The following is a 24425-nucleotide window of genomic DNA, read 5'->3' as shown; positions in this document are numbered from 1 at the left end:
GTATGAGTGTATATTAGTGAGTGTGCTGTATGAGTGTATATTAGTGAGTGTGTTGTATATGAGTGTGCTGTATGAGTGCATTATGCGCAGCCTGACTGTGTGTGTCTGCGCAGTGGCAGGCCCAGCTGCAGCGTGCTGTATGAGTGTATATTAGTGAGTGTGCTGTATGAGTGCATTATGCGCAGCCTGACTGTGTATGTCTGCGCAGTGGCAGGCCCAGCTGCAGCGTGCTGTATGAGTGCATTATGCGCAGCCTGACTGCGTGTGTCTGCGCAGTGGCAGGCCCAGCTGCAGCGTGCTGTATGAGTGTATATTAGTGAGTGTGCTGTATGAGTGTATATTAGTGAGTGTGCTGTATGAGTGTATATTAGTGAGTGTGCTGTATGAGTGTATATTAGTGAGTGTGCTGTATATGAGTGTGCTGTATGAGTGCATTATGCGCAGCCTGACTGCGTGTGTCTGCGCAGTGGCAGGCCCAGCTGCAGCGTGCTGTGGAGGCCAGCCAGGCGGTGTGTGAGCGCGCTCGGCAGCACTGCCTCCTGGAGGAGACGCAGCTGGCGCAGCTGGAGGAGCAGCTGCAGGAGGCGCGGCAGCTGTGCCAGGATGCCTTGCAGCAGGTCAGCCTGAGCTCGTACGCGCCTCGTCCCCATAAAACCTGCAGAATGCAGGGAGAGGCTGGACCCATTTGGGGTCTCATAGGTACACTCTCCACATGAAATGCCATACAGAGATGTATTACAGTATAATTACGTTGAACAGTAATGACCGTTTTCCTTAATTTTTCATCGCTTGCTCAACAGACTTCAAACTGGTGCTTTTGTTGTGTCGCCGTTGAGTGCAAAACAATTAAGTGCTCCTGCAGGGGGCAGCACTGAGTTAATGAAGAATACACCGCATGCAAGCGGATTACATTTTTTTTCACTGTGTCACATGACGCACCACCTCAACCCAATAGTGCCCCTCCCCCCCTTTACAGGTGAGCCCCCTGTACCAGGCGGCCCTGGAGGCCATGCAGTCCCTCAGCCAATCAGACCTGGAGGAGCTGCGGCGGTACAGGCGCCCGCCCGAGGGCGTGATGGCGGTCATGGACGTGGTCTGCGTGCTGTTCGGCCGCCCCTGCACCTGGGAGAGCTGTCAGCAGCTCCTGGGGAGGCCCAACTTCCTGCAAGTAAGAGGGCGGTGCAGCGAGCGATCGCATCACGCCAGCGCTACGTATCCCTCCCGCTAGGAGCAAGGACGGACTGAGGGGGCTCAGTGTTTTTAATAAATGTCCACAGTTTCTCTTTCAGGGCGTGTGAATTACACTGCTGTCTTAGCAGAGACAGTAAAAACTGTGTGTTTATACACAGATGCACTCTCAAAACAGATGTGTTAAAAACAACACATTAAAGTTTTTAACACACTGCTATGTCTAGTCAAGTACAACACATTTTGTGTTACTTTCCTCACAGTCTGTGTTAAAAAGTCTCCCTTTGTAACACATATATTGAATATTTGTAACACCAAAGTAGTACCTTTGACTACAAAATACATTGAAAATAACACAAAAGTAGTGACACAGAAGCTTGTTGGATATTTTGAGAGTGTGTGCTGTCCATTGTAAAGGACCCAGCTCTGTGTCCTCTCCCCCTGCCCCCTCCCCCTCCCGCTCCCGCTCCCCCCGCCCCCTCCCCCTCCCAGGAGCTGGAGTTCTACGACCGCTCGGCGCTGAGCGGGGAGCTGTTCGCGGCGCTGAGCGCGGCGGTGGCGCGGCCCGGGTTCGAGCCGGAGGCGGTGCGGGGCGTGAGCCGGGCGTGCGAGTCGCTGTGCCGCTGGGCGCGGGCGGTGCACCAGTACGCCCGCGCCCGCCGCAGCGTGGCGCCGCACGAGGCCCGGCGGGCGCGGCTGGAGGAGGCCGCCGCCCAGACCCGCGCGCGGCTCCGGGTGGCGCGGCTGCGGGAGGAGGAGGCGCGGGCGGGGCTGGAGGAGGTGGAGCGGCGGCTGGAGGCGGCCCGCCGCGAGGCGGAGGAGCTGGCCGCCCGGCTGCGCCGCGCCGAGACGCGGGAGAGGGACGCCGCCGCCGCCGTCCAGCAGGTGGCGCCACACATCGCCGACTGGAGAGCTTCGGCACGGGTACGACGCGGACGCTCCAATGCCGCTCTAGTTCTGCCTCTCTGCAGTAAGGCTGACAAACCCAGCTTCCCCTGTTTATGCTGGTTTGTGCTCTAATATCCTGTGCTTTAAAATTCTCTTTTCACGCAGTCATTTATGTTTAGCATTTTTGAACATAAGATTAAATATTACAGCAGAGGAGGACAGTACACATCCCCTCCGGTCCCGCAGTGCTCTTGAGAAGCGCATGAGCGTGCGGAGATGTGGCTAATTAGCCAATCGGGGCGTCTAAAGCAGGGTAATCAGCTGGAACAGACACCAGCGCGCACCAGGCCTCTGTGGAGCCTAATTTGACGCTGCAGCTCTCCGCACACAGCTCGCTTGGGCCAAGCTCACATAAACAGACCGTCAGGAGAACCACAAACAAACTGCAGGCTTTAATTATTTAGGCCAAGAAGAAATGAAAGGAGACCTTCTGAGTTCCCTTAGCTATTTTACCAAAGTCAAGTCGAGTGCTCTATGCGAGGTTATGACTTGTTTAGGTGTGTAAATAAATAAATGTTGAGTATTTGTATCACTCTTTTTTGAGTTTCATGTCGTTCGGTCGGAGTATGTTTTTATGTTATTGTAAAGGGACAGTTCCTCTTCCTTCCCTGCAGGACACAGAGAGGGGCATCGGGACAGTCCCAGGGGACGCCCTAACGCTGGCCGCTGCCCTGGCGTACCTGGGTCCGTTTGGGCCCGACGTGCGCTCGGAGCTCCTGGGGAAGTGGCGCGAGCTGTGCCTGACGGGCCACGTCGAAACTGACCCCGAGGACCCCAGGACGGCACAGCTCTCCGCCCCGTCCCGCCCCGCTGCTCTGACCTCTCCCTACGTCCCCATTCCCCTGGGAGAGGACCCGCAAGCGCTCGTGGGCCGGCTCGTGGGCGGGGTTAAGGGCGTGACTCAGGGCGTGGTCCAGGGCGTGGCTCCAGCGCTGTTGCTGAACCTGCTGCTGTGGGGCTGTAGGAACCGCGGGGCTCAACATTGGCCCCTGCTGGCGGACGCGCAGCAGCGGGAGGGGATGGCGGCCTCACTGTCGCTGGGTGAGCTAACCTGCTGCTCTTGTACTTTTGAACTTACTCACACGACAAAGTATTACATTGCTTGATAATGAGAACAGGCCATTTTGGTGCATTTAGACCTGTGGATCTTGCCTATTATCTGCAAGTGCGTCCAGCACTGTGACGAACCTGGTCTTGAACAGCACAAGTGTCTCTACATCTTTTTGTGTTCTTTTTTTTTTTTCACTGAATTGCTATGTGCTTACTGGATACAGGTAACCAGGCTGTTCATAACATTTGTATCATTATATGAAGTTGTAATTCATCCTGTGCTCTGTAATTTGTCCACCACATGCTTCAGTAAGGTCGTTGCCATCCCTGTTGTCACCATCACATTTGTCCTCTGTAGGCCAGTGCTCAGGGGGAAAGGGTCAGGCCCAGGGGGAGGATGAGTATGACCTGGTGGTCAGTGGCGATGACCCCGCCCTGCTGGATAAACTGAGAGAGGGGGCAGAGAAAGGTACGGGCGCTCTCTGTCACCTCTCTATAGACGCCTCTCTGTCAGCTCGCTATAGACACCTCTCCATCAGCTAGCTTCAGACGCTTCTCAGCTAGCTTCAGACACTTCTCAGCTAGCTTCAGACGCTTCTCAGCTAGCTTCAGACGCTTCTCAGCTAGCTTCAGCTGCTTCTCAGCTAGCTCTAGACACTTCTCAGCTAGCTTCAGACGCTTCTCAGCTAGCTTCAGACGCTTCTCAGCTAGCTTCAGACGCTTCTCAGCTAGCTTCAGACACTTCTCAGCTAGCTTCAGACGCTTCTCAGCTAGCTTCAGACGCTTCTCAGCTAGCTTCAGACGCTTCTCAGCTAGCTTCAGATGCTTCTCAGCTAGCTTCAGACGCTTCTCAGCTAGCTCTAGACGCTTCTCAGCTAGCTTCAGACGCTTCTCAGCTAGCTTCAGACGCTTCTCAGCTAGCTTCAGACACTTCTCAGCTAGCTCTAGACACTTCTCAGCTAGCTTCAGACGCTTCTCAGCTAGCTTCAGACACTTCTCAGCTAGCTTCAGACGCTTCTCAGCTAGCTTCAGACGCTTCTCAGCTAGAGTCTAGACGCTTCTCAGCTAGCTTCAGACACTTCTCAGCTAGCTCTAGACACTTCTCAGCTAGCTTCAGACGCTTCTCAGCTAGCTTCAGACACTTCTCAGCTAGCTTCAGACGCTTCTCAGCTAGCTTCAGACGCTTCTCAGCTAGCTTTAGACGCTTCTCAGCTAGCTTCAGACGCTTCTCACCTAGCTTCAGATGCTTCTCAGCTAGCTTCAGACACTTCTCAGCTAGCTTCAGACGCTTCTCAGCTAGCTTCAGACGCTTCTCAGCTAGCTCTAGACGCTTCTCAGCTAGCTTCAGACGCTTCTCAGCTAGCTTCAGACGCTTCTCAGCTAGCTTTAGACACTTCTCAGCTAGCTTTAGACACTTCTCAGCTAGCTTCAGACGCTTCTCAGCTAGCTTCAGACGCTTCTCAGCTAGCTTCAGACGCTTCTCAGCTAGCTTCAGACGCATCTCCGTTGTCCTGTATTGCTGCCTGTCTGTTGTACGCTGCTAGCATGCCGTTAGCATGCCATTGCCCTGCGGCCGTTTCTGTTCTGGAGTCTGCAGCGCTTCAATCTTCTGCGCTGATTCCACTATCTAACCATCCTGGCTAATCCTGCGCAGCAGTAACACAGGTTGTGTAGCCTGCTGCTGGCGATGATGCGGTGGCTTCTTATCTCTCCCTTTGGACCCGAACCCAACCCCCGACCTCCCACCGGTCTGGTCTCCCCTCCCCTGCAGGTCTGACGGTGCTGGTGACTCACGTCGAGCGAGCGCGGCCGACCCCCGGATTGCTGGGGTTGCTGGGGCGACGGGCCGGGCCCCCCCCCGCTGCCCGGCCGGGCTTCTCCCTCTCCCTCAGCACCTCCCTGCCCGTCGGGGCACTGCTCCGCGGTGAGACCCTCAGAGTTAACGATGCATTCACACCAGCGCTAAAAACACCCCTGTGAAGAACTGAACACCGACCCTGAATACTAATGAGCAGCAAGTTACATACACAGCCCCCTGGGCCTGGGGCTGTTTTTCAGGGTTTGGGCTAGGCCCCTTCGTTCCAGCGAAGGCAAATCTTAACGCAATGACACTCTAGACGATTCTGTGCTTCCAACTTTGCAGCAGCAGTCTGGGGGAAGGCCCTTTCCTGTTTCAGTGGGACAGTGCCCCCGGGCACACAGCGAGGTCCATATAGAAATGGTTTTGTCAAGTTCGGTATGGAAGAACTTAACTGGTCTGCTCAGAGCCCTGACCTCCACCCCATCCAACACCTTTGGGATCAATTGGAAAGCCAACTGTGAGCATTTAGCGAGTGTCCAAACTCGCTAATGCTGTTCTGGCTGAATGGAAGCAAATCCCTGCAGCAATGCTCCAACATCTAGTATAAAGCCAAAAGGTTGTTATACAGCAAAGGGTGGACATACTCCATATTACAATAGTTCCCATAATTTTGGATAAGATGTTAGATGGCAGGTGTCTGCATACTTGCAGTGTATCTTGAGTACATATTAATATATTGTATCACTTGATGTTTTCTATATATCCTTTCTCCCTTTGTATGCCCCCCATCCCCACCCCTGCCCCTTTTTTGAAAAACACAGAGATCCACCCCTTAATCTTGGCCGAGGTGCGGGTGGTTGACCTCTCCTTGAGTGGAGCAGAGCTGCAGGAGTTAACGCTGGCCGAAATGATGCGGTCAAAGTGCCCCCAAATATGGTCGCAGGACTGCCAGTCGAGGGCAGAGAAACTGATGCTTCTGGACCGACTGCGCCAGCAGGAGGTAAAACAGGCCCTCCGGAACATTCCGAGGCCAACGATGTCTGTTTATGAAACTTACGGTAGACCTGACGTGCGTTGAAGGCGATGACCGTTCGCTAACGTTTGCGAACATATTCAAACAGATTCAAACTTTTTTCTGTTCACCGCAAACAGTTCTGACCTTAAAAAAAAATCCTATGTAAGCAGAAAATCAGCTGGCTAACATCGTTAGACCTAATCTAGCTAGTTTTTCTCACTTATGTTAACATTGGCCAAGTTGCTTTTTTTCTGTTTAGTCACATGCACTTTTATTAAAAATGCTTTTGGTGGCGAACTAAATGGAATGTTCATTTAAAATCGTTCAGCGGTCACTGCTGGCCGCAAACTTAGTTCGCCATGAACGTTCGTCATATTTAACGCACGTCAGGTGAATACATCAGGCATGAGGGACTGCTTTTGCTCACCTCCCTCTCTCTTTTCGTCAGGCCTCTCTGATGGAGTACGTCCTGCAGTCCTCCGCCCCTCTCCTGGAGGACCCCCGGTTCCTCCCGCGGGTGTCGGCCTGCCAGGCGGCCGCCTCCGGCCTGCGGGCGGAGCTGCTGGAGCTGGACCAGGAGCTGGAGCGGCAGCGCCCTCTGCTGGTGCGTCTCCGCGGGGAGGCGGAGCCTCTCGCGGCCTTCTACGGGGCGCTGCAGGACGTGTCCCGCCTCTCCCCGCTCTACCGCTTCCCCCTGCCCCGCTACCTGCTCGCCCTCCGGGAGGCCCTGGCTCTGCGGGAGGCGCCGGATCTGACGTTCGGAGGGGAGGAGGGGGCGGGGCCGGGGACGGGCGCGGTTTCGGCGGACGTCCTGGTGGCCCACCTCACGGCGCGCTACCGGCCGTGCCTGTTCCAGGGCCACGCTGGCGTGCTGTGGCTGCTGGTTGCCGTGGCGATGTCCCACCGCGGCGAAGCCCGCTCCGAGGCCGAGAGGGCGGCCTTCCTGCGGGGGCTGGGGGACGAGGACTTTCCTGGCTCCGCCCAGCCCACCCAAGCCCCTCCCACGCCACCGACGCAGCTCCCCGATTGGATCCCCCCCGCCATTCAGGCGGAGGTCCTCCGCTTGGAGAGCCTGCCCTCCTTCGGGGGCCTGGTCTCCTCCCTCACCTCCTGCCCCGAACAGTGGGCGGAGTACCTGCGCTACCCCTCCTCCACCGTGATCGGTCCCGTCCCGTGCCCCTCCCACTCCCACCTCTCCGTCCTGCAGCGTGCTCTGCTGTGGAAGACGCTGCTCCCTCATTGGCTGGCCGCCGTGGCGAACGACTTGGCGGCCTGCCAGCTGGGGAAACCCTTTCAGTCGCCGTTGGCCAGCGGCCCGCACCCTGGTACCCCCGAGGCCCTGTCCCAAATTTTAGACGAAACTGAGGGACCCGTCGTTCTCGTCCTCCCCGGTCCCAGCGAACCAGGACCACCGCCAGTTCACCCTCTGCACTGGGTAGAACAGGCTGCCCAGGGCCTGGCGGAGGACAGAAGGGTGAGTAGAGCTCAGGGAAGTGCGGATTCGACAAGGACAGATGAACACTGTTTAATCGCTAACTGAAACGGGTTTGTAGATGTCAGGGTCACGGTCGGGCTCAGTTGGGGTCCAAGCAACAAGACAAGTGGCTACCAGCCCTGTTTCTGGAGATCTACCATCCTGTAGGTTTTCATTTCCACCCTAATTTGGCAGACCTGGTTCTACTAATTAGCAGCTGAACAAACTCACTAGCTGTTGAATGAGTTGTGCCTTGTTGGTGTTGGAGTGAAATCTGATAGGACAGTAGAGCTGCAGGAACAGGGTTGGGAACCGCTGATATAAGAGGTCACTTTCATTTTAAGGTTTGATGTACGAAAAAGCCACACTGAAGACTGTCGGTGTTGTTTCCAGGTGAAGAGGGTGCAGGTGATTTCCTTTGGGGCCGAGTGTCAGAGGGAGGTGGTGCTTAAGGCACTGGACTTGGCTGCGCAGGAAGGCCATTGGCTGGTTTTCAATAACTGTCATCTGTTGGACCAATGGGATGAGGAGGTGGTGTGTCGGGTGACTCAGCTACTGTCGTGCACAGACGGAGGTGAGCTGACCACAGCTTACCATATGTTGATCCATTTTGCTTTTTCTCTTGCATTTGGTGTTTTGATGAATAGTCTGTAGATAGGTGAAGTAGTTGATTTTGTCACCGTGAAACAAATGAATTAAAACCCAATTGCTCTGCAGTTGAAAGCCATGCAATTGCACCAAAACAATAACAAATCCTGGCTTGCGTTTTACACGCTTTACATACGTGTGTTGTCATTATATTCTGGCATTCCGAAGAACCAATGAAAATGTGTGCAGTGAGGTTCCGCTCTTTTAATCAGGTCACGTGACCGATGTGGAGATGGGGGCGGGGCCTGCTGAAGGTGGGCCATTTGGGCAGACGCAGACGCACCCCCGCTTCAGGCTGTGGTTCATCACCCGGGGAGACGCACCCCTGTCTATCCCAGGTATCTATCCCCCTGCTACCCCGCCCTGCGTGCATATAAACCAGCCCAAAGAATCTGCTGTATCTGCAGGGTCATTTTTCTTTACTCTCACTGCAGAGGGTCTGCAGGATTCACATAAGCTGTATGTATTGTATTCATACATATATAACCAGAGCGTTTGAATATGGACCTCTGTTGTTAGCGTAAAGAAAAATATGCTGTTTTTTTACAGAGGTCCATAGAATGCACATGAGCTGTTGTGTTCATGCATATATAACCAAATCGGGTAGATAAACGGTGCCAGCTCTGCCCGTAAGGGCATGCCAGTGTCAGCTCAGACCAGGCTGCAGCCGCTGCACATTCCTCCCAGAGCCAGTTTCCTGTTTTTCAGCCCGTTCTCAGGAAAGCCGCTCTTTCTGCACTCTTTCCTTTCTCTTCCCATTTTCTCTTCCCTCCCCTCCTCCCCCCAACACCTCCCCCCCCACCCCCACCTCCCCCCCCCGTCTTCCCGCAGCGGCGGTCCGATCGTCCGCGCTCCGTCTGGCCTGCGATTCCCCCTGGGACCTGAAGGAGGCGCTCCGCTGTTCTCTGCGCCAGGCGGCGGCGGCCGTGACCGACCCGGTGGAGGCGGGACCAGTCCTGCGCTGCGCCGTCCTGCACGCTGTCCTGCTGCAGAGGCGTACCTACGGGCGCCTGGGACAGGGGCGAGTGTACTGCTGGTGAGGGACAGACCCGCCCCCCACACCCCCCCCCCCTCCCCTTAACCTGCATTGCTTCAGTATATATCCAGCTGTATAAATGGATACAATGTAAAAACGCTTAAAAGTTGTGTAAGTCGCTCTGGATAAGAGCGTCTGCTAAATGCCTGTAATGTAATGTAAAGCAGACGCTCCCTGCCTGGATTAAGATTTAAGAGGGAAGACGTGTTTTCACACTCGGTGTTCATAGCTTCCGGGGGTTCTGCTGGTGAACAGACAGTGGCCACATGTTTTTGGAATCGGGCCCATTTCTGCGAAACCCGCCAGTGTTCACAGGACGTCCCGTACCCACCGCCCTACCGGCGAGAGATTTAACACAGAGAAGCCAGGTTTGGGTTACATGCATTCGGGTCTGCACTGAAACTGGGTTTCTGAGGCGTTCCTGTCTTAATAGGACCCGCGAGGACCTGCAGGCACTGCTGGAGGCTCAGGTTCGGACCGCCAGGCACTGCAGTGACCCGGTGGGGGCGCTGGAGTACTTAGCAGGTATTCAGCACACAGCGAGAACACACTGTTTTAGTGGACGTATATATGTCATATGTTTGGAAAATATACATCGAATGTGCGTCAAGCAGGCTATATAACCTTCTCAGTTCTGTAGCTCATCTGTATGTCTGGACATAATGGTAATAAACTGCCTTTCAAATCTTTTCCACAAGCTTGCCTGTGTGATGTGGGCTCAGAAGCGGTAAGGTGTGTCTGTTTAGAGGTGTGGGTGGAGGCGTGGCCTATTCTGGGTCCTGTCCACCTGCTGGCTGTGCTCACCCCTCCCTCCTCCCCCCCCGTCCCTGGAACAGGCTCCCTGGTGTACGGCGGTCACGTGGAGGACCCCGCAGATTTGGAGGCGGTGACGGGCGTGGCCAGGGCCTGCCTCAGGCCGCCCCCTCCGCTTTGGGGGCGGGGCTCACACACCCTCTCAGCGCTGGTTGCCCGCGGACGTTTCGGTACGGACACACACCTCCTCTCATCTTTAGGGTGAAGCCGCACGTCCTCCGACGAAATCTGGCCTGGCATCGCCCTCGCCTCCTGCAGTCGGCTGCTTGTGCGCATGTCCTCTGTTTTTTGAAACCGTGTTTGTTAGATGCATATCGATCGTATATTTTGGAAATCCCCAAACAGCAATAATTAACGAGTCCTCCTACGCGGAATTGGGAAATAAAATTTGAAACTGGAGACAAATCTGTATGTCCCACATTCCCCATCCTTCTGGTCGCCCCACCGGCTTGCCTCACATAGCCAGCCATCCCAGCATGCCTTGTGGACGTGAAAAATCCCAGCATGCCTTGCGCCTCCCATTGCAATGAATGGCGGCGATTGCATTACATCATCGGAGGACGTGTGGCAATCTTACTGCAGGCGGACGCTAATCCAAACAGAGATTGGATTAGGTCATGTGCTGAAAACATGTTTTGGACTCAGGTCATGTGATAAAAACATGATTTGGACTCAGGTCATGTGCTAAAAACATGTTTTGGACACAGGTCATGTGATAAAAACATGTTTTGGACTCAGGTCATGTGCTAAAAACATGTTTTGGACTCAGGTCATGTGCTAAAGACATGTTTTGGACTCAGGTCATGTGCTAAAGACATGATTGTGAAATGTTATTTGAAGAATGTCGGATCTGTGACTGCACATTTTAGCTTCATGCCCTGCTGGATCAATTATTTGGGTGTGTGTTGTGTGTACACAATGTGTATGTGCGTGTGCTGTGTATGTGTGTGTGTGTGTGTGTGTACTCCCTCTGTGCTGTATCCTGGTGTGAGTGAGGGTTACTCAGCCTGTGCTCCTCTCTTCCCTAGGGCGGAGGGGCCTCCTGCAGGAGGTGGAGCAGCGCCTCCAGGCCTCCTCTCCCAGCACGGACCCCCTGCTGCTGGGCCTGAGCGCCGGGCTGGCCGAGGAGCTCCTGAGGATGCAGAGTCACACGCTGCACCTCCTCCTGAGGGACTCCCAAACCGCCGGGGTCCAGCCCCGCCCCCCTGCGCTCCCTCCGCTCACACACAGCGCCCGGGACAGGCTGCGGGCGCTGAGGGACACGCTGGAGAGGGCCGGGGGCCGCAGGGTCACGCCCCAAACCCCGCTGGGCCTCTTCCTGCAGCAGGAGTGGGACGGTCTGGTCCGGTCAGCGGCCTCCCTGCACGGAACCCTCGCTCAGACTGACGGAAACCGCGCCCCCCGCCCCACGCTCCGCGCCCCCCACGCCACGCTCCACGCCCTGTCCCGCCTGGAGGCCCGGGCGGAGCTGCTGGGGGCGTACCTGCGGAAGGAGTCCCCCGAAACCCCGCCCTTCGCCTACCGGCTCTCGGCGTTCCGCGGCCCCCGCGGCTTCCTGGCGGCCGTGCTCCGGGAGGCGGCCTGCGCCGAAAAAAAGGGGGACCCCTCCCGCCTCTCCCTCCACTTCCAGGTACGGCTGCCCGAAAACCGGAACAGGGTGGGGTGCAGCCCGCCTAGCCTCGTTTAGCCCACAAGGGGAAAAAAAACGATATGACCTGCACTCAAACGCCAGCGCATTGAACCACCGCCATCACCGCGGTAACCGGGGACAACAGGTCGCACATTAGACACGGTTTAGCAACAGTGCTGGAGGAGGCGAGGAGAGAGATAAAAGCCTGTGATTAGCCTTTCATTTGGGCTCGTTACTAATGCCCTTCCCTTAAGACTCCCTGAGGTGCAACAAAAGAGGCTATCGTGTTTCAGGAAACGTATCGCCCGGGGTGAGTCAGTGCGGTGAAATCAGCCGTTTGTTCCCCCCCCCCCCCCCAGGTGCTGAGCGCTGGGACTGTGCCTTCCTCCGCACCCCCGAGCGGGGCGTACCTGTGCGGGCTGGAGCTGCGGGGGGCGCTGTGGGACACCAGGCTGAGCGCCCTGCAGGACACCCTGTCCCCCAAACCCTGCCCCATGCCCCTCGTTTGGGTGAGAGCCCGGACCGGGCCTCCGGACACCCCCGGGGGCGCCTCCTCCTCCCTGCCCCTCTACCACTGCCCCCTCTACCTGGACGGGCAGTTTGGGGAGGGGGACATCGTCGCCCGCGTCCCACTGGCGGCCAAGCTGGATCCTGTGCTGTGCACACTGAGACCGGTGAGGCTGGTCAGCACTCTGCAAGAGAGGCCACACCCACTCTGCACTTCAGGCCACGCCTACTCAGCACTTTAGGCCACGCCCGCTCCACACTTTGGTAATGAGATGAGATCCACTTCCTTGCGTCTAGGGCTCCCACACCACAGACGCAAGGACTGCAAGTCCTTTCAACGGCCCATAAAAATATTTGGGAACAGACTACTTAGGCAGTGTAAAATAGTCTCAGTATCCGAAAAAAAATTTTGTCCGAGGATCAGCTCTGTCATACCCCAACCATTTAGAGCAGAATGATGTAGAATCAGTTTTTAAGAGCAATATTTATGTGAAAATGGTCATGAAGCTTCTTAGGTTTGCAAGCCAAAACATATAAAAGGACTACAAGCACCTTAGAGTACATTTTGTCCCCTTATTATTTTCCTTAACTTTATTTTTTTCTAAATGTGAGGATGAGAAATGTTTTATGTATGGGAACACTGTGCATTACTGAAGAAAATATGGAGCCAGCTGAATCATATCTGATGTCAATGACTCTAGTAACATCACTACTTGCCAACAGACTAAGTGAAGGAAAAAAAATATTTTGTACATTTAGTAGATCATTTACAGCAAAATGATTAATATACACCTTTATGTACTTTCAATAAGAATCTTTTATTTAAAAGCTTTTTGAAAAATCACATTACCACCAATGATATTAATAACAAATAAAGAGTGTGAAAATAGTTCCTGCACGTAAGAATCTGGGGGTGATTCAAAAACCAGCTGTAAACAGGCTGTCCTTTTATGAGCATCATATTTAAAGCTGCAAGTCTGTGACAGAAGGTTTGTGAAAGGCAGGGCTGATCGACAGGGCTTGAATCGTTCTCTCTCGTGTTGCCGTCTGGTCATGGGAGGGGAACCGCTGGGGGGGTCGGGCGGTTTTAACGTCTGCCCCACGTCCAGACGGCTCCGTGCCCCCCCCCCCCCCCCACTGCTGCCCTTCCCTTCTCTCCTCCGTCCGTCCGTCCGTCCTTCCCTCGCTCTCTCTCTCCGTTTCTTCCCTCCATCGCCGCCGGCGCCGCTCAGCGCTTCTTGTAGACGCACGGCCTCAGCTCAAGCCCCGCCCTCCCGTGACGGTCCGCCGCCCCGCCCGTCTTCACGAACTCGAACGAGTAGAAGTGGCTGTTCTCCGTGTCCTGGGGGGGGGGGGGGGAGGGAGAAACACAGCGGGTGACGTCACCGTGGAAACGGGAGAGGGCGCTTCGAGAGACATGGCGACGGCGGGTGCCCCGTTTTTTTTCGGCTCACCTTCGCGACCAGCTTGAAGCCCAGGCCCGAGAGCGCTCCCGCGAAGCCACGGACGTTCTCGAACCTGCTCGCCACCTCCGCGATCTTCAGCGTGCCCCTGACACACACACACACACACACAGACACACACACACACACACACACACACACAGACACACACACACACACACACACACACACACAGACACACACACACACACACACACAGACACACACACACACACACACAGACACACACACACACACAGACACAGACACAGACACAGACACAGACACACACACAGAGACACACACACACACACACAGAGACACACAGAGACACACACACACACACACACGCACACACACACACACAGACGCACACACACAGACACAGACACACACAGAGACACACGCACACGCACACGCACACACAGACACACACACACACACACGCGCACACACACACACACACACACACACACACACGCGCACACACGCACACACACACACACAGACACACACACACACACACACACACACACACACACACACACAATGAGGCCTGGGTCCACTCACTCGAGAGCGGTTTCAGAAGATAAACTCTCGCTTTGTGCCCAGTGACTGACAGACTAACACCAGCCGAGCTCTTCAAACGTTATCCTGTTCATTTGCTCCCGTCACTCCTCGCTCCTCACAAAGTTTTAAATTACTCGCAGTTTAACTGCCATTTCTCTGACAGGGCGATGTGAACTTGGAGAGAGGTGAGACAAACAGACGATTTTTACGGTCTCCTAGAAACAGCTCTGTAGTAAACAATCCCAGCATTCCTTTTTTCTGTGATACCACTCATTCATATCTCAAAGTGCTAATTATAGCATAAATTTCATATACTCAGTATATTTTTGTGCTAAATATTAAATGAACCTTTCATGATTACATCGTCCTACCTGTTATTAACACATCATGGTAGCCAGCCTTCTTTAAACAGTAAGTTGTGGTACACTTTCTGTCAGTCGAATGGTTTCGGAGTGATATTCACAACAAAGATACGCCATGTGACTTTTTTTTTTTTTTTTTTCATAAGCGGACTTCACCACTTATGTTAAAAAAACTGTGACTTCCTGTTCCTGTTCCAGTGTCTCTCTCTCACCCCATCACCAGCACGCGGTTGGCCTCGACGAGGAAGTCCGCCAGGTTGGTGCCCATCAGAGAGAGGCAGAACACAGCAATGTCTACGGTGGCATTGCCCAGAGGGACCTGCAGAGAGAGAGAGGGAGAGAGAATGTGGAAACAGAGAGGGGGGGAAGAGGGAGAGAAAGAGAGAGAGGGAGAGAGAGAGAGATGAGAGAGAGAGGGAGAGATGAGAGAGAGAGAGCTGAGGAAAGCAACATATGGCTGCAGTGTTTCACTTTCGCAGTTCTTAATTCTGGCACCCCACCAAAAAACGAATAAAAAGATTTAGAATCAGAACCACTTGTAATAAGAGTGCGGCACATTTCATACGTGCTGGGAAAGTCATGGAAAATGAAAAAGAAAAAAAAACCCCCACCGTTACAGGCCAGGACATGCTGATGGAAATTAGAACCCTTGGATGCTTTAGGAAAGGTTAAGGAGTTTTTAACAAATCATGATTTGGTCACTTCATATTTACTGTTCACCCATTTCCTGTTTTAATTCCAGCTTTTCTCTGTGTGTACTGTGGCCATCTCATTATGCTAAGAGCCGAGCCGAGCCCTCTCAGTCTGTGCTCATCTCTGTGGAGGGTGCACTGACGGCCAGCATGTGGAAATGATATATGCTGGAAGTAAATATATGGAACTGTGGGCAACTTGCCAGTGCAGTGGAGCTAGGCTGGCTGTTTTTCTTTTTTTTAGGAATACAGTTGTCTGAAATCCCTTATGACAGGGATATTCAGTTCAGACACTGTTTTGTTTCTCCCTATTGGAGTCGCATAGCACAAACTGGCCGGACAACATTAGGAAAACTGGACTGTAGCTTGAATTACACTAATTAATCTGATAAGACAGGAAAGTGAAAAAAAAAGACAGCATATCTGCAATCATACACCGCTAAAGCCAGACGTCCGTCAAATATTCTCATTTACAGTTTATTTTCAAAGCACTAACAGGATAATCCAGTCGGCAGCCAAACAATAGCTGGGAGGTCACAGCAGGGCATGACTCGTTTTGTCTTGACCGCCAGCATCAGTTCCTCCCAGTGAAGGCTTCCCAAAGCACTGCAGACAGGCAGCTAAGCACGAGCAGTGGGGGGGAGGAGCCTGGGGGGTCCAGCGTGCGGTGATGAGGAGGGGGCGGGGGGCAACGGGCAGGGGGTAACGGGCAGGGGGGTAACTGGCGGGGGTAACTGGCAGGGGGGTAAAGGGCGAGGGGGTAAAGGGCAGGGGGTAACTGGGGGGGGGGGGTAACGGGCAGGGGGGTAAAGGGCAGGGGGTAAAGGGCAGGGGAGTAACTGGCGGGGGGTAACTGGCAGGGGGGTAAAGGGCAGGGGGTAACAGGGGTCAGGGGGGTAACTGGCGGGGGGTAACGGGCAGGGGGGTAACTGGCGAGGGGTAAAGGGCAGGGGGTAACGGGCAGGGGTAAAGGGCAGGGGGTAACTGGCGCGGGGGTAAAAGGCTGGGGGTAAAGGGACTGGGGGTAACGGGCAGGGGGGTAAAGGGCGGGGGGGTAAGGGCAGGGGGTAACTGGCAGGGAGGGTAAAGGGCAGGGGGTAACTGGGGGGGGTAACGGGCAGGGGGTAAAGGGCAGGGGGTAACTGGCGGGGGGTAACGGGCAGGGGGTAACTGGCGGGGGGATAAAGGGCGGGGGGTAACTGGCGGGGGGGGTAACGGGCAGGGGGGTAACTGGCGGGGGGGGGGTAAAGGGCAGGGGGTAACTGGCGGGGGGGGGGTAACGGGCAGGGGGTAAAGGGCAGGGGGGTAACTGGCGGGGGGGGTAATGGGCAGGGGGTGAAGGGCAGGGGGTTACTGGCGGGGGGGTAACGGGCAGGGGGGTAACTGCGCGCGGGCAGCGGACTCACGTGGGCCATGTCGCAGACGGTGACCAGGTCGCAGACGGGCGCCAGGTCGAAGCAGTGCACCTCGTTCTTCACGCTGCGCGCGATCTTGCAGTCGCCGCAGCCAAAGTCCGCCACCACCAGGGAGGCGGGCCTGGAAACCAAGCGTGCGTTATCACACAGCCACTCTCTGCACCTGGGAGTGCACACAGCTGCTGCAAATGCTTATTATGGAGACAGCGTTACCAGAAGGTTTTATTCAACAGTCAATTGCCACAAAGCTTCAAAAAGTGACTGAAATGTTTACAAGTTTTAAACTTTTTTTAGTGCATTGTAAGGAATGAAACAGTGCACTCCCTATTACAATGCTGAGCCTTAAGTATGGTTTGGGGACTAGCTCTTCTCCATCCCAGTCAGAACCATAAAATGTTTCTTTCATAAAATGCCGAATCGCGGATGAGCCCGTAGCCCTGATTTTAAATGTGAATAGGGGGGGGGGGGACTCACTTGTGCTTGATGTAGGAGATGATGGCGTCCACGGGGTTGACGGGCCAGCGCTGCACCTGCGCGGTGTAGCCGCGGTGGTAGACCCCGAAGGCCTGCGGGTCCCGCAGGAACATGCGCCGAGCCTCGCGGCTGGTGCAGGAGTACAGCTGCTCGTTCAGGTAGCGGAACCGCGCCGACTCCAAGCGCTGCTCCATCCTGGCCCGCAGGGCGCCCGAGCGATCCGGGACGCTCTCGTCCGCCGCCTTCGCCTCGCCCGCGCCGTCCTCCTCTTCCCCGTCCTCCTTCTGCTCCGTTTCCCTGTCTTCCTCCTCCTCCTGCTCGGCGGAGCGCGCCTTGCCGCCGGAGCCGCCGCCGCCGCCATGCAGCATGCGGCGCAGCTTCTCCGCCAGCATCCTCTTCTCTCTGCTCTCCCGCGGCTTCATCCGCACGTCCGGCTCAGGGCCCAGGGTCTCCCCCGTCTCTGTCCCAGGCTTACCCCCCTCGTCCGGCTCCGCAGCTGTGCCTGAAGATCCCGCCGTCCCCTCCGATCCGTCCCCGAGCGTGGCTTTTCTGTTCTCTCTCCTCCGCTTCTTGTCGGTGCCAGGCCGGGCGCCTGCGAGACGGACGCCGCTCTCCTCCTCCCCTCCCTCTTTCCGCTTCGCCCCCTTCCGCGCCGTGGCGTTTTTTTCGCCCTTCGGCGTCTGCGCTCGGACGGTTCGTTCCTCTCCGTCGGGAACGGAAGGCGTCGCCGCCGCCTCCGATTCGCCCGCCCCCGGCTCCGGCGCCTCGGGGGCCGCTTTCTCGGCGCGCGCCGTCGTCTCGTCGTCCCGCGGCCGAAACTTGTTCTTGGACTTTCTCTTCATCTTCGACCGGTTCCGCCACTGCTGTCGGGACAGTTTGCTTCCGCCCGCGTCCGTCGTCTCTGGACGCGGATCTTCTTCGCTCTGCCTGTCCCTCACAAGCTCGGGCTTTCCCGCGTTGGTGGATTCTTGAGAAGCAGGGGGGGGGAGGGGGAGAAAACAAACATTGTACTGAAACCATAAAACAGCCCAAGATCGCACACGCATCCAAAGAGGAAATAACAGGAAATGCACTCACTTGCTTCCTTGGGTTGTTTCTTTTTGGCCACGACCGCCCCCTGATCCTCTTCCTCGCCCTCTCGTTTTCCCTTCTCCTCTCCCTCGTTCCCGGCCCCTCGAGCCCTCTTTCGCTTTTTGCTTCTCTTCTTCTTCCTCTTGGAGGAAGAGGGGACGGCCTCGCCCTCGCTGTCGCTGCCGCTGCGCTCTCGGAGCGAGCCATTGGTCCACTTGGGAGCCGAACCCAGAGTCTGGAGGGTCCGCAGCAGGCTCCTCTTGCCAACCCCCTTCGGCTGTCCGGCGATACGCGGAGACGCAAAGACACGTTAATGCCAGATTTTCATACGTTCTGTCGTTTAAGGACTGGTCCTCAGTCCTGGTCCTGAAATGCCATATGGTCTCGATGGTGTTTGTTTCCCCCTAAACACCGCTAGCTAGTAAGCATGCTAACCTGCAAGCTTGCTCTGATGTCTGCAAGCCACAGATCTCTCACTCAGTCTGAGATCAAGGCACTGCTGTTTGTTGTCATGGATGTCAAATCTGGAATCCATGGCAAAATGCATGGAATGTCATATCAGTAGCACTTGAGCCAGAAGGCAGGATTGTTGGTAAGTATAATACATTGGGTCCAGTTTATTTGTCTTGCTTTACTTTCACTAGACTTGACATTAAACGGTTTAAATCACATCCTTCCATAGGCCCAGTCACCAGCAAGTCACAAGAGCTTTTGCTCACTGCAACATAACAACGGTTCGAGACTAATCAAATTGGCGTCAAAACATTCAATCTCCAAACTATCATTATAACATTATTATGATAAGTGTTTACATATATATTTGCTTTAGAGTCTCCGTATATTTACATATTCAATTTGGTATGCATCCGCGTGATTGTGTTAAAGTTGTCTTTTTATTTTCACTTGAAATAAATATTTGCTTGAACTGACCGTTACATTCGCGCTGTCCAATCGCTCAGTGCCACGGATTACTGCACGCGTTAGAGCTTCGGCGTCTGGGTCATCGTTCCATTCCTCTTCTTCAACGAACATGTTCTTCTCACGAGAGAGCAGTAAGTATATAAAAAGAACGTGCTAGCTAGCTGTACAGTTTGGTATGCAAACGTTTGCAGAAACCGAACACATAGTCCTTATGTAGCTACATTATATTAATTTGCTAGCTAGCTAGGTTATATTTTCATTAAAATGCATAACCAGCATACAGTAGCTAAGCTAAGGCTATAAGGCTATCTGTTGGTTATGTTAACCAACTAGCTAGTCGCTATGCAAACTATCTAGCTGTATATTATTTTAAAGAAGATTACTTACCAGATTGATTACTGGCTAAAATGTATTGTCTATGTCTGGCTTATCCTCTCAAGTGTTTTTGACACGTGTGGACGTTTTGAAAGGAGAGAAGGCAGCAGGCTGTGTTCGATTTGAAGCTGCACATGTTTACTGGAAGCAGGAGTGACTCTGAAGGCGCCTTTTAATGACGTAATCAGTACAGCCAAGGGGGTGGGATACTTTTTTAAAACAAATGAATAAATAATTATGAATTTCTCGAACTAGAGTGTAACCTACAGTAAAATATAAAAATTATTTGTTTGCAAAAAAAAAAAAAAAAAAACAAGGAAAGTTTTTGTTTTCTAATAGTAAAGCTTACACCTCTAAGAACTGAACAGTTTAAATATAACAGCAGCAACAACGTGGAGGCAGTAGTAGTAGTAACATAATAATAATAATAATAATAATAACATGCTTAATGAAGAAGTATACTGAAATTTATAATTCACTTGTGCTATATTTGAATTAACTTTTGGTTCCATGTTTTTTTTTTAAGAAAAAAATTATAAATAAAATTATAATGAAGGACAGACAAAAGTTAATGCATCGTATGTCTGGTACCAGTTGCACCAGTAGTTCACAAAGGTAAGTTGATCGAGTACTTAAGTAGCCATTAACGGGCATTATTGCTATGTCAGTGCTACTTTTCCTGCACTTGCTGACGTCGATTTGTGATTTATGATTTATCGAGCAATAAATAGTGTTGCATAAAAACATTTGGTCTCTGTGGCCAATGCTCTTGCCCACTGAGCCTATACTTTGTCATGACATCTCTCCATTTGTCACTGCGGTCAGGCTTTATTGACTTTTTAAAGGTTTAATAGCCCTCAAGTTTACTTTGAGTTTTATGGTTGTGTAATTGCTACACCCTTTCTTCCACAAACCAACAGACACACACACGCACACACACACACACACAATGAATGGATGAGGCTAATTAAGGAAATAAAAATTTCATGTTATACTTCTCATACATAGATTTAAACAGGCAAAGAATCGCGAAGAAATACATTTATTATTGGTAGGGAAATTTGGTAGTGTGAGAGATGGCTTCATACTGTTTTTGGTATGAATCCCTGGATACCTAACATGCTTGTGCAGAGAGGGGGCAGGTTATTTAGGGCTGACTGCACATACAAGCAGAGCCCATTTCCAGCCCTTTACCTCCCACCGTGTGTTATTTGTGGAACCTTTTAATAACTTTCACATGTTATTAGGTTTGTCTGCCAATGACGCATACCATGTAGGCATGTTGGCCCTTATTCCCATGGCAATATCGCCAGGTATTCTAAAATTCCACCCTGCTTTCATAGTCCCAGGAAGACGGGTAAAGCAGAAGAATAATAACGATGATGTGTTTGCGCATTTTAATTAGCTGATTTCTGTAACGGTCAACAAATGTACGTAACGTCTGTTGGACGGAGGACAGTTGGTCACACGTTACACATCCCTCAGGCGGTGACGTCACTGGGTATCGAATATCGCGGCTGGAAAAATACATGTCTAGAGGCGCAGTGCGGTCGCAAAAGACAAAACAATGCGTTCTGAGGAATGAAAAAAATCCCTGCTGAATTTTAGACACCCCGGGCTAAACGAGGGTCTCCCGACAGGGGGCGCTGTGAGTACAGAAGGACCTTAGAGAAAATATTCCTCCCCCACGGTCGTGAATTTTCGCCGAATGAGGGTGTGGGCAGGGACGTAAGCGGTTTTCGCTTCAATCTTTTTGGAAAATCTAAACTCAAAATTCAACAGGAGTCGTTTGGTAAGTGATACTTGTTTTCCAGCCTGAGCTGCATTTATTTTTTGTTTTGTTTTCTTTTTCATTTTCCCCAACATTATTTTAAGAATGAATGTGCTTGCTAGCTCGCTTGCTATTTGCGTCCGGTTCAGGAAAGACTAAACTGAAAACGCTGTATTTTTCTCTCGGTCCAGCAACGGGAACTCAGACCGTTGCATTATCAGCTAGCAAATATTGCCAGATAACTAGTCTGATAAATAAAACCCGCAAATCCCAAGGAAAGTCTAGCAGTAGTTAGCCTAACACATATACAGTCTGCTACGTTGACTTAAAGTTTTAAGGTCGTTTGCGACATTAACTAACGTTATTTAATTGTGCACGTCTGTTGTCTGGCTGTTTGGAAGTTGCCAAATAATGCAAAGTTTTCAAATGTAACTAATGTTTGGTACATATTTATTTGTAAGGAACACTGCCGAAACTAAGCAGTCGTTTTCCTTACGGGCTTAAATAGCGAGCGCGGGTCTAAATTAGAAAACCCACGTTGCTTCCTCTCTAAGTTTGCCAAGTTACCGTGGTCATTTTCTGCAGCGTTTGTTAGATGGCAAGCTAGCTGCCATTTGTGGTGTCTGTTACTGTTATCTTGTATATTTGCTAGTGAACGGAAATCATCTCCTTTCCGCCCTTTATTTTGTTTTACGAAATTATGGACTGTCGACCACTTAAGAGCAAACATTCCTTCAAAGGTGAAATAAATGACCACGCACTGTTGTGCTCGTTAAGTCCGACTAGCCAACTCGCATGCTGGTATCATAAGAAAGAAGTAATCATTTAATTTTCATTTAAGCAAAGTGCATGCTAACGCCCTATTTATCTTTTTTCATTAGCCATCTCAAATGACCAAACTTGCCTGTAGCTAATGTTAGTAAAATTGCTGAATAACTTCGTGAACCTACAATGCGTTTCAAACACACTTACTGCGTTTGCAATGCATTGTAGATTTTTTTTTTTTTTTTTTGCACCATGATCTGTCTCAGTTTTCATTTTTATGGTTTGGATTCAAGCACATGTTGGTGAAAGTATTTAGTTAGCTTCTTATGCTTTCTTTGAATGACTGCTAACTTTGGTAAAAAGGTTTCACCCATTAACCACACTAAAACTTAATTTGTGTGGTTAAAGGTCATTTTTCATTTTCCAATTTGAATGCTTTTTGTGTGTTACTTTTGTTGTCCAAGCATATTACTGGTTGTTACAAGTTCGAAGGATGAACAGATATTGGGTCATTGAATATTTCAGTCTAGCCTGACTCGTTGGTATCTAAACAAAATTCAACCCTTGTGGTTATGGTGCAATGCATATAACGTTTTCACGAAACCCGTAGCATTCCACCTGAAGTTTACCAGATCTCTTGGCCTGGCAGTTTTACAGTCCAGCTTGATTCTGCTTGTCAGCTGCAAGTAGTTAAGGTGTTCCAGCACTTTGTTGAGAGGTCACCCATGTTAATGTTTTTTTTAGGGGTAGATTTAGGGGCACGTGGTGGTTAAAGACAACAGGGACTGTGGACCCTTAGGAGGTAAATTCAATTCTGTCACCTCCCTGAAAGCAGACCTGCTGTTATAGTGACTAGATCCATTGACATTGCTTACCGGACTCCCTCCTCAGCTAAACCCTCCCCCTCCTCAGCTAACCCCTCCCCCTCCCAAGCTAACTCCTCCCATTCCTCTACTCTCCCTGCAAACCCTTAAAATTAGGTCGTAGGTAATTATGTGAGGTTTAATTACTTATTTGTTGTGGCTTATGTTAAAGATAATGTTGTCCGTTGGAGATAAATGGATTCCTTGGTTCCTTCATTCCAGTCTAGGTCTTGATCGCATGATTGGACAGAGTTACCTGGAAAGCAACTTGTCGCCTATAATTCTTGATGTCAAACGAATGCTGGTTGGTAAAGAATCTCCAAAACCTCCAGTACCATGAATCCTCTGGACAGCGGTTGTGTCTCGCATACTGACCTCCACTGAATCGAGCTTTGGGGCATATGCAAGCCTGAGATCACAATCAGTTAGTAGGCGCTCTTGTCCAGAACAACCTACAAAAGTGGAGAACATCAGTGCTAATCTCAGGAATGCAAAAAGAAAATGCACCAAGAAAGCACAGTTTACACTCGTTGATCATAAACAAATAAGTAAAGTCAGCTGAACTAGGATGAGCAGCGTAACCAGGGCGGGGACCCCTGTCTCAGTGACGTCATTTAGGACTTCTGCAGACGTGCAGGCTGGGCAGAGTGGGTTAGTCAGCATAAAGACCCAGCCCGGGCGTGGGGGGATGGGGTGTGGGGGGTGAGTCACGGCCCCCCCCCCAGCCCTGAAGTCACTCCAGACGCTGAAGCAGTCTCCTTCACCACTCAGCGAACGCTGCCTCCGCACAGCATTACCCAACACGGCTATTTCCCTATTTCCACTGGGCTGGCTGGCTGGCTCTCTGACAGGCTAGCATTAGTCAGGACGTGGACCAGACCTTTTTACCTTTCACAGCTGCAGTCTTACTGTGGCTTGGCCTTTAGGCGCTTCAGCGCGTAAAAGCTTTGCGGTGAATTGATCTGGCCGCGGCAGTGCATTATTTATGTGCGAGGAGAGCGAGCCGTGGTTTAATAAATACTCTTTCAGGGGGAGTGTTGTGACAGCAGCTATTCCCCTAGCCTGTTTGGCATGCTCTCTTGAGTTTCCCACCAGCAGTGCTGTGGACTCCCCCTGCAGGAGATCCTAGTGCTGTCCACCGATACCCGATTCTCGTCCTTACTCTGGCCATTAGGCTAAGTCAAACCGGGACAGAACAGGGACCCAGGGTCACGGTTTGAGTGTAGCGTTTATAAATACGGCCTACAGCCCTCCCCCGTTCCCGCTTATGAATTGATTTTACATCGCAGGTGAGGTGTCTGTGTTTTAAAGACTGTGAGCTCACGCGCAGGCGGAAGCGTTTTCCCGCTGAAGGTCTGACCTCTCCTTTTTTTTTTTGTGGCGTTCCCTGGTCTCGACCAATCATAAGGTGGTGGCGAGAGAGCTTCCGCCTTCCCGCGTCTGCCCGCCTCCTCCCCTCGCGCATCACTTCCTGTGGACGAATGCACCCCGGAGCCGTGAGGAAGTCCAGCCGCCGCCCGCGCAGACCCGCCCAGTCCTCCCGCACCAGAGCAGCGCCCGCCTGCAGCAGCACAGGCTTGAGTTAGCGGAAACA

General features: G+C 52.4%; 3 protein-coding genes across 5 annotated transcripts in view; 2 read left to right on the top strand and 1 right to left on the bottom strand.

Annotated features, from left to right (window-relative positions):
- The window catches only part of LOC135235726 (dynein heavy chain domain-containing protein 1-like), a 37306-nt gene extending 24298 nt beyond the window's left edge, over window positions 1-13008 (top strand). Inside the window, exons 29-43 of the mRNA XM_064301512.1 lie at window positions 468-617; window positions 977-1168; window positions 1681-2112; window positions 2751-3177; window positions 3545-3655; window positions 4958-5110; window positions 5809-5987; window positions 6451-7476; window positions 7870-8050; window positions 8337-8462; window positions 8956-9160; window positions 9594-9685; window positions 9997-10143; window positions 11002-11603; window positions 11963-13008. Coding sequence (XP_064157582.1) covers window positions 468-617; window positions 977-1168; window positions 1681-2112; window positions 2751-3177; window positions 3545-3655; window positions 4958-5110; window positions 5809-5987; window positions 6451-7476; window positions 7870-8050; window positions 8337-8462; window positions 8956-9160; window positions 9594-9685; window positions 9997-10143; window positions 11002-11603; window positions 11963-12352 — 4413 coding nt within the window. The 3' untranslated portion in view covers window positions 12353-13008. The remainder of the gene's footprint in view (window positions 1-467; window positions 618-976; window positions 1169-1680; window positions 2113-2750; window positions 3178-3544; window positions 3656-4957; window positions 5111-5808; window positions 5988-6450; window positions 7477-7869; window positions 8051-8336; window positions 8463-8955; window positions 9161-9593; window positions 9686-9996; window positions 10144-11001; window positions 11604-11962) is intronic.
- rrp8 (ribosomal RNA processing 8) lies at window positions 12904-19605 on the bottom strand. Its single transcript, XM_064302736.1, has 8 exons — window positions 19445-19605; window positions 19067-19171; window positions 18143-18413; window positions 17066-18032; window positions 16583-16712; window positions 14697-14803; window positions 13565-13661; window positions 12904-13452 (listed from the first exon to the last, which is right to left on the bottom strand). Exons 2-8 carry the CDS (start codon window positions 19166-19168, stop codon window positions 13339-13341), a joined length of 1788 nt encoding a protein of 595 aa, XP_064158806.1. The 5' UTR covers window positions 19169-19171; window positions 19445-19605; the 3' UTR covers window positions 12904-13338.
- A 1461-nt stretch (window positions 19606-21066) lies between these two features.
- The window catches only part of LOC135236415 (integrin-linked protein kinase), a 21205-nt gene continuing 17846 nt past the window's right edge, over window positions 21067-24425 (top strand). For all 3 annotated transcript variants that reach the window (XR_010324581.1, XM_064302735.1, XM_064302734.1), the window contains exons 1-2: window positions 21067-21224; window positions 24240-24425. The exon at window positions 24240-24425 is cut by the window's right edge and continues 101 nt beyond it. The gene's annotated coding sequence lies outside the window, so the exon portion shown is untranslated. The remainder of the gene's footprint in view (window positions 21225-24239) is intronic.

Source organism: Anguilla rostrata, chromosome 12 (genome assembly GCF_018555375.3).
Source record: "Anguilla rostrata isolate EN2019 chromosome 12, ASM1855537v3, whole genome shotgun sequence".
Classification (NCBI taxonomy): Eukaryota; Metazoa; Chordata; class Actinopteri; order Anguilliformes; family Anguillidae; genus Anguilla; species Anguilla rostrata.
This window is presented reverse-complemented; position numbering and strand designations above follow the sequence as displayed.

What these genes read in the sequence shown, in the direction of transcription:
- rrp8 (XM_064302736.1), bottom strand. Translation starts at nt 19,168, where the DNA reads ATGTTCGTTGAAGAAGAGGAATGGAACGATGACCCAGACGCCGAAGCT. An exon ending in CCGTCTGCGACATGGCCCAC is followed by an intron (nt 14,804 to 16,582) that starts GTGAGTCCGCTG and finishes CTCTCTCTGCAG; the next exon opens with GTCCCTCTGGGCAATGCCAC. An exon ending in AACCGCGTGCTGGTGATGGG is followed by an intron (nt 13,662 to 14,696) that starts GTGAGAGAGAGA and finishes TGTGTGTGTCAG; the next exon opens with GGGCACGCTGAAGATCGCGG.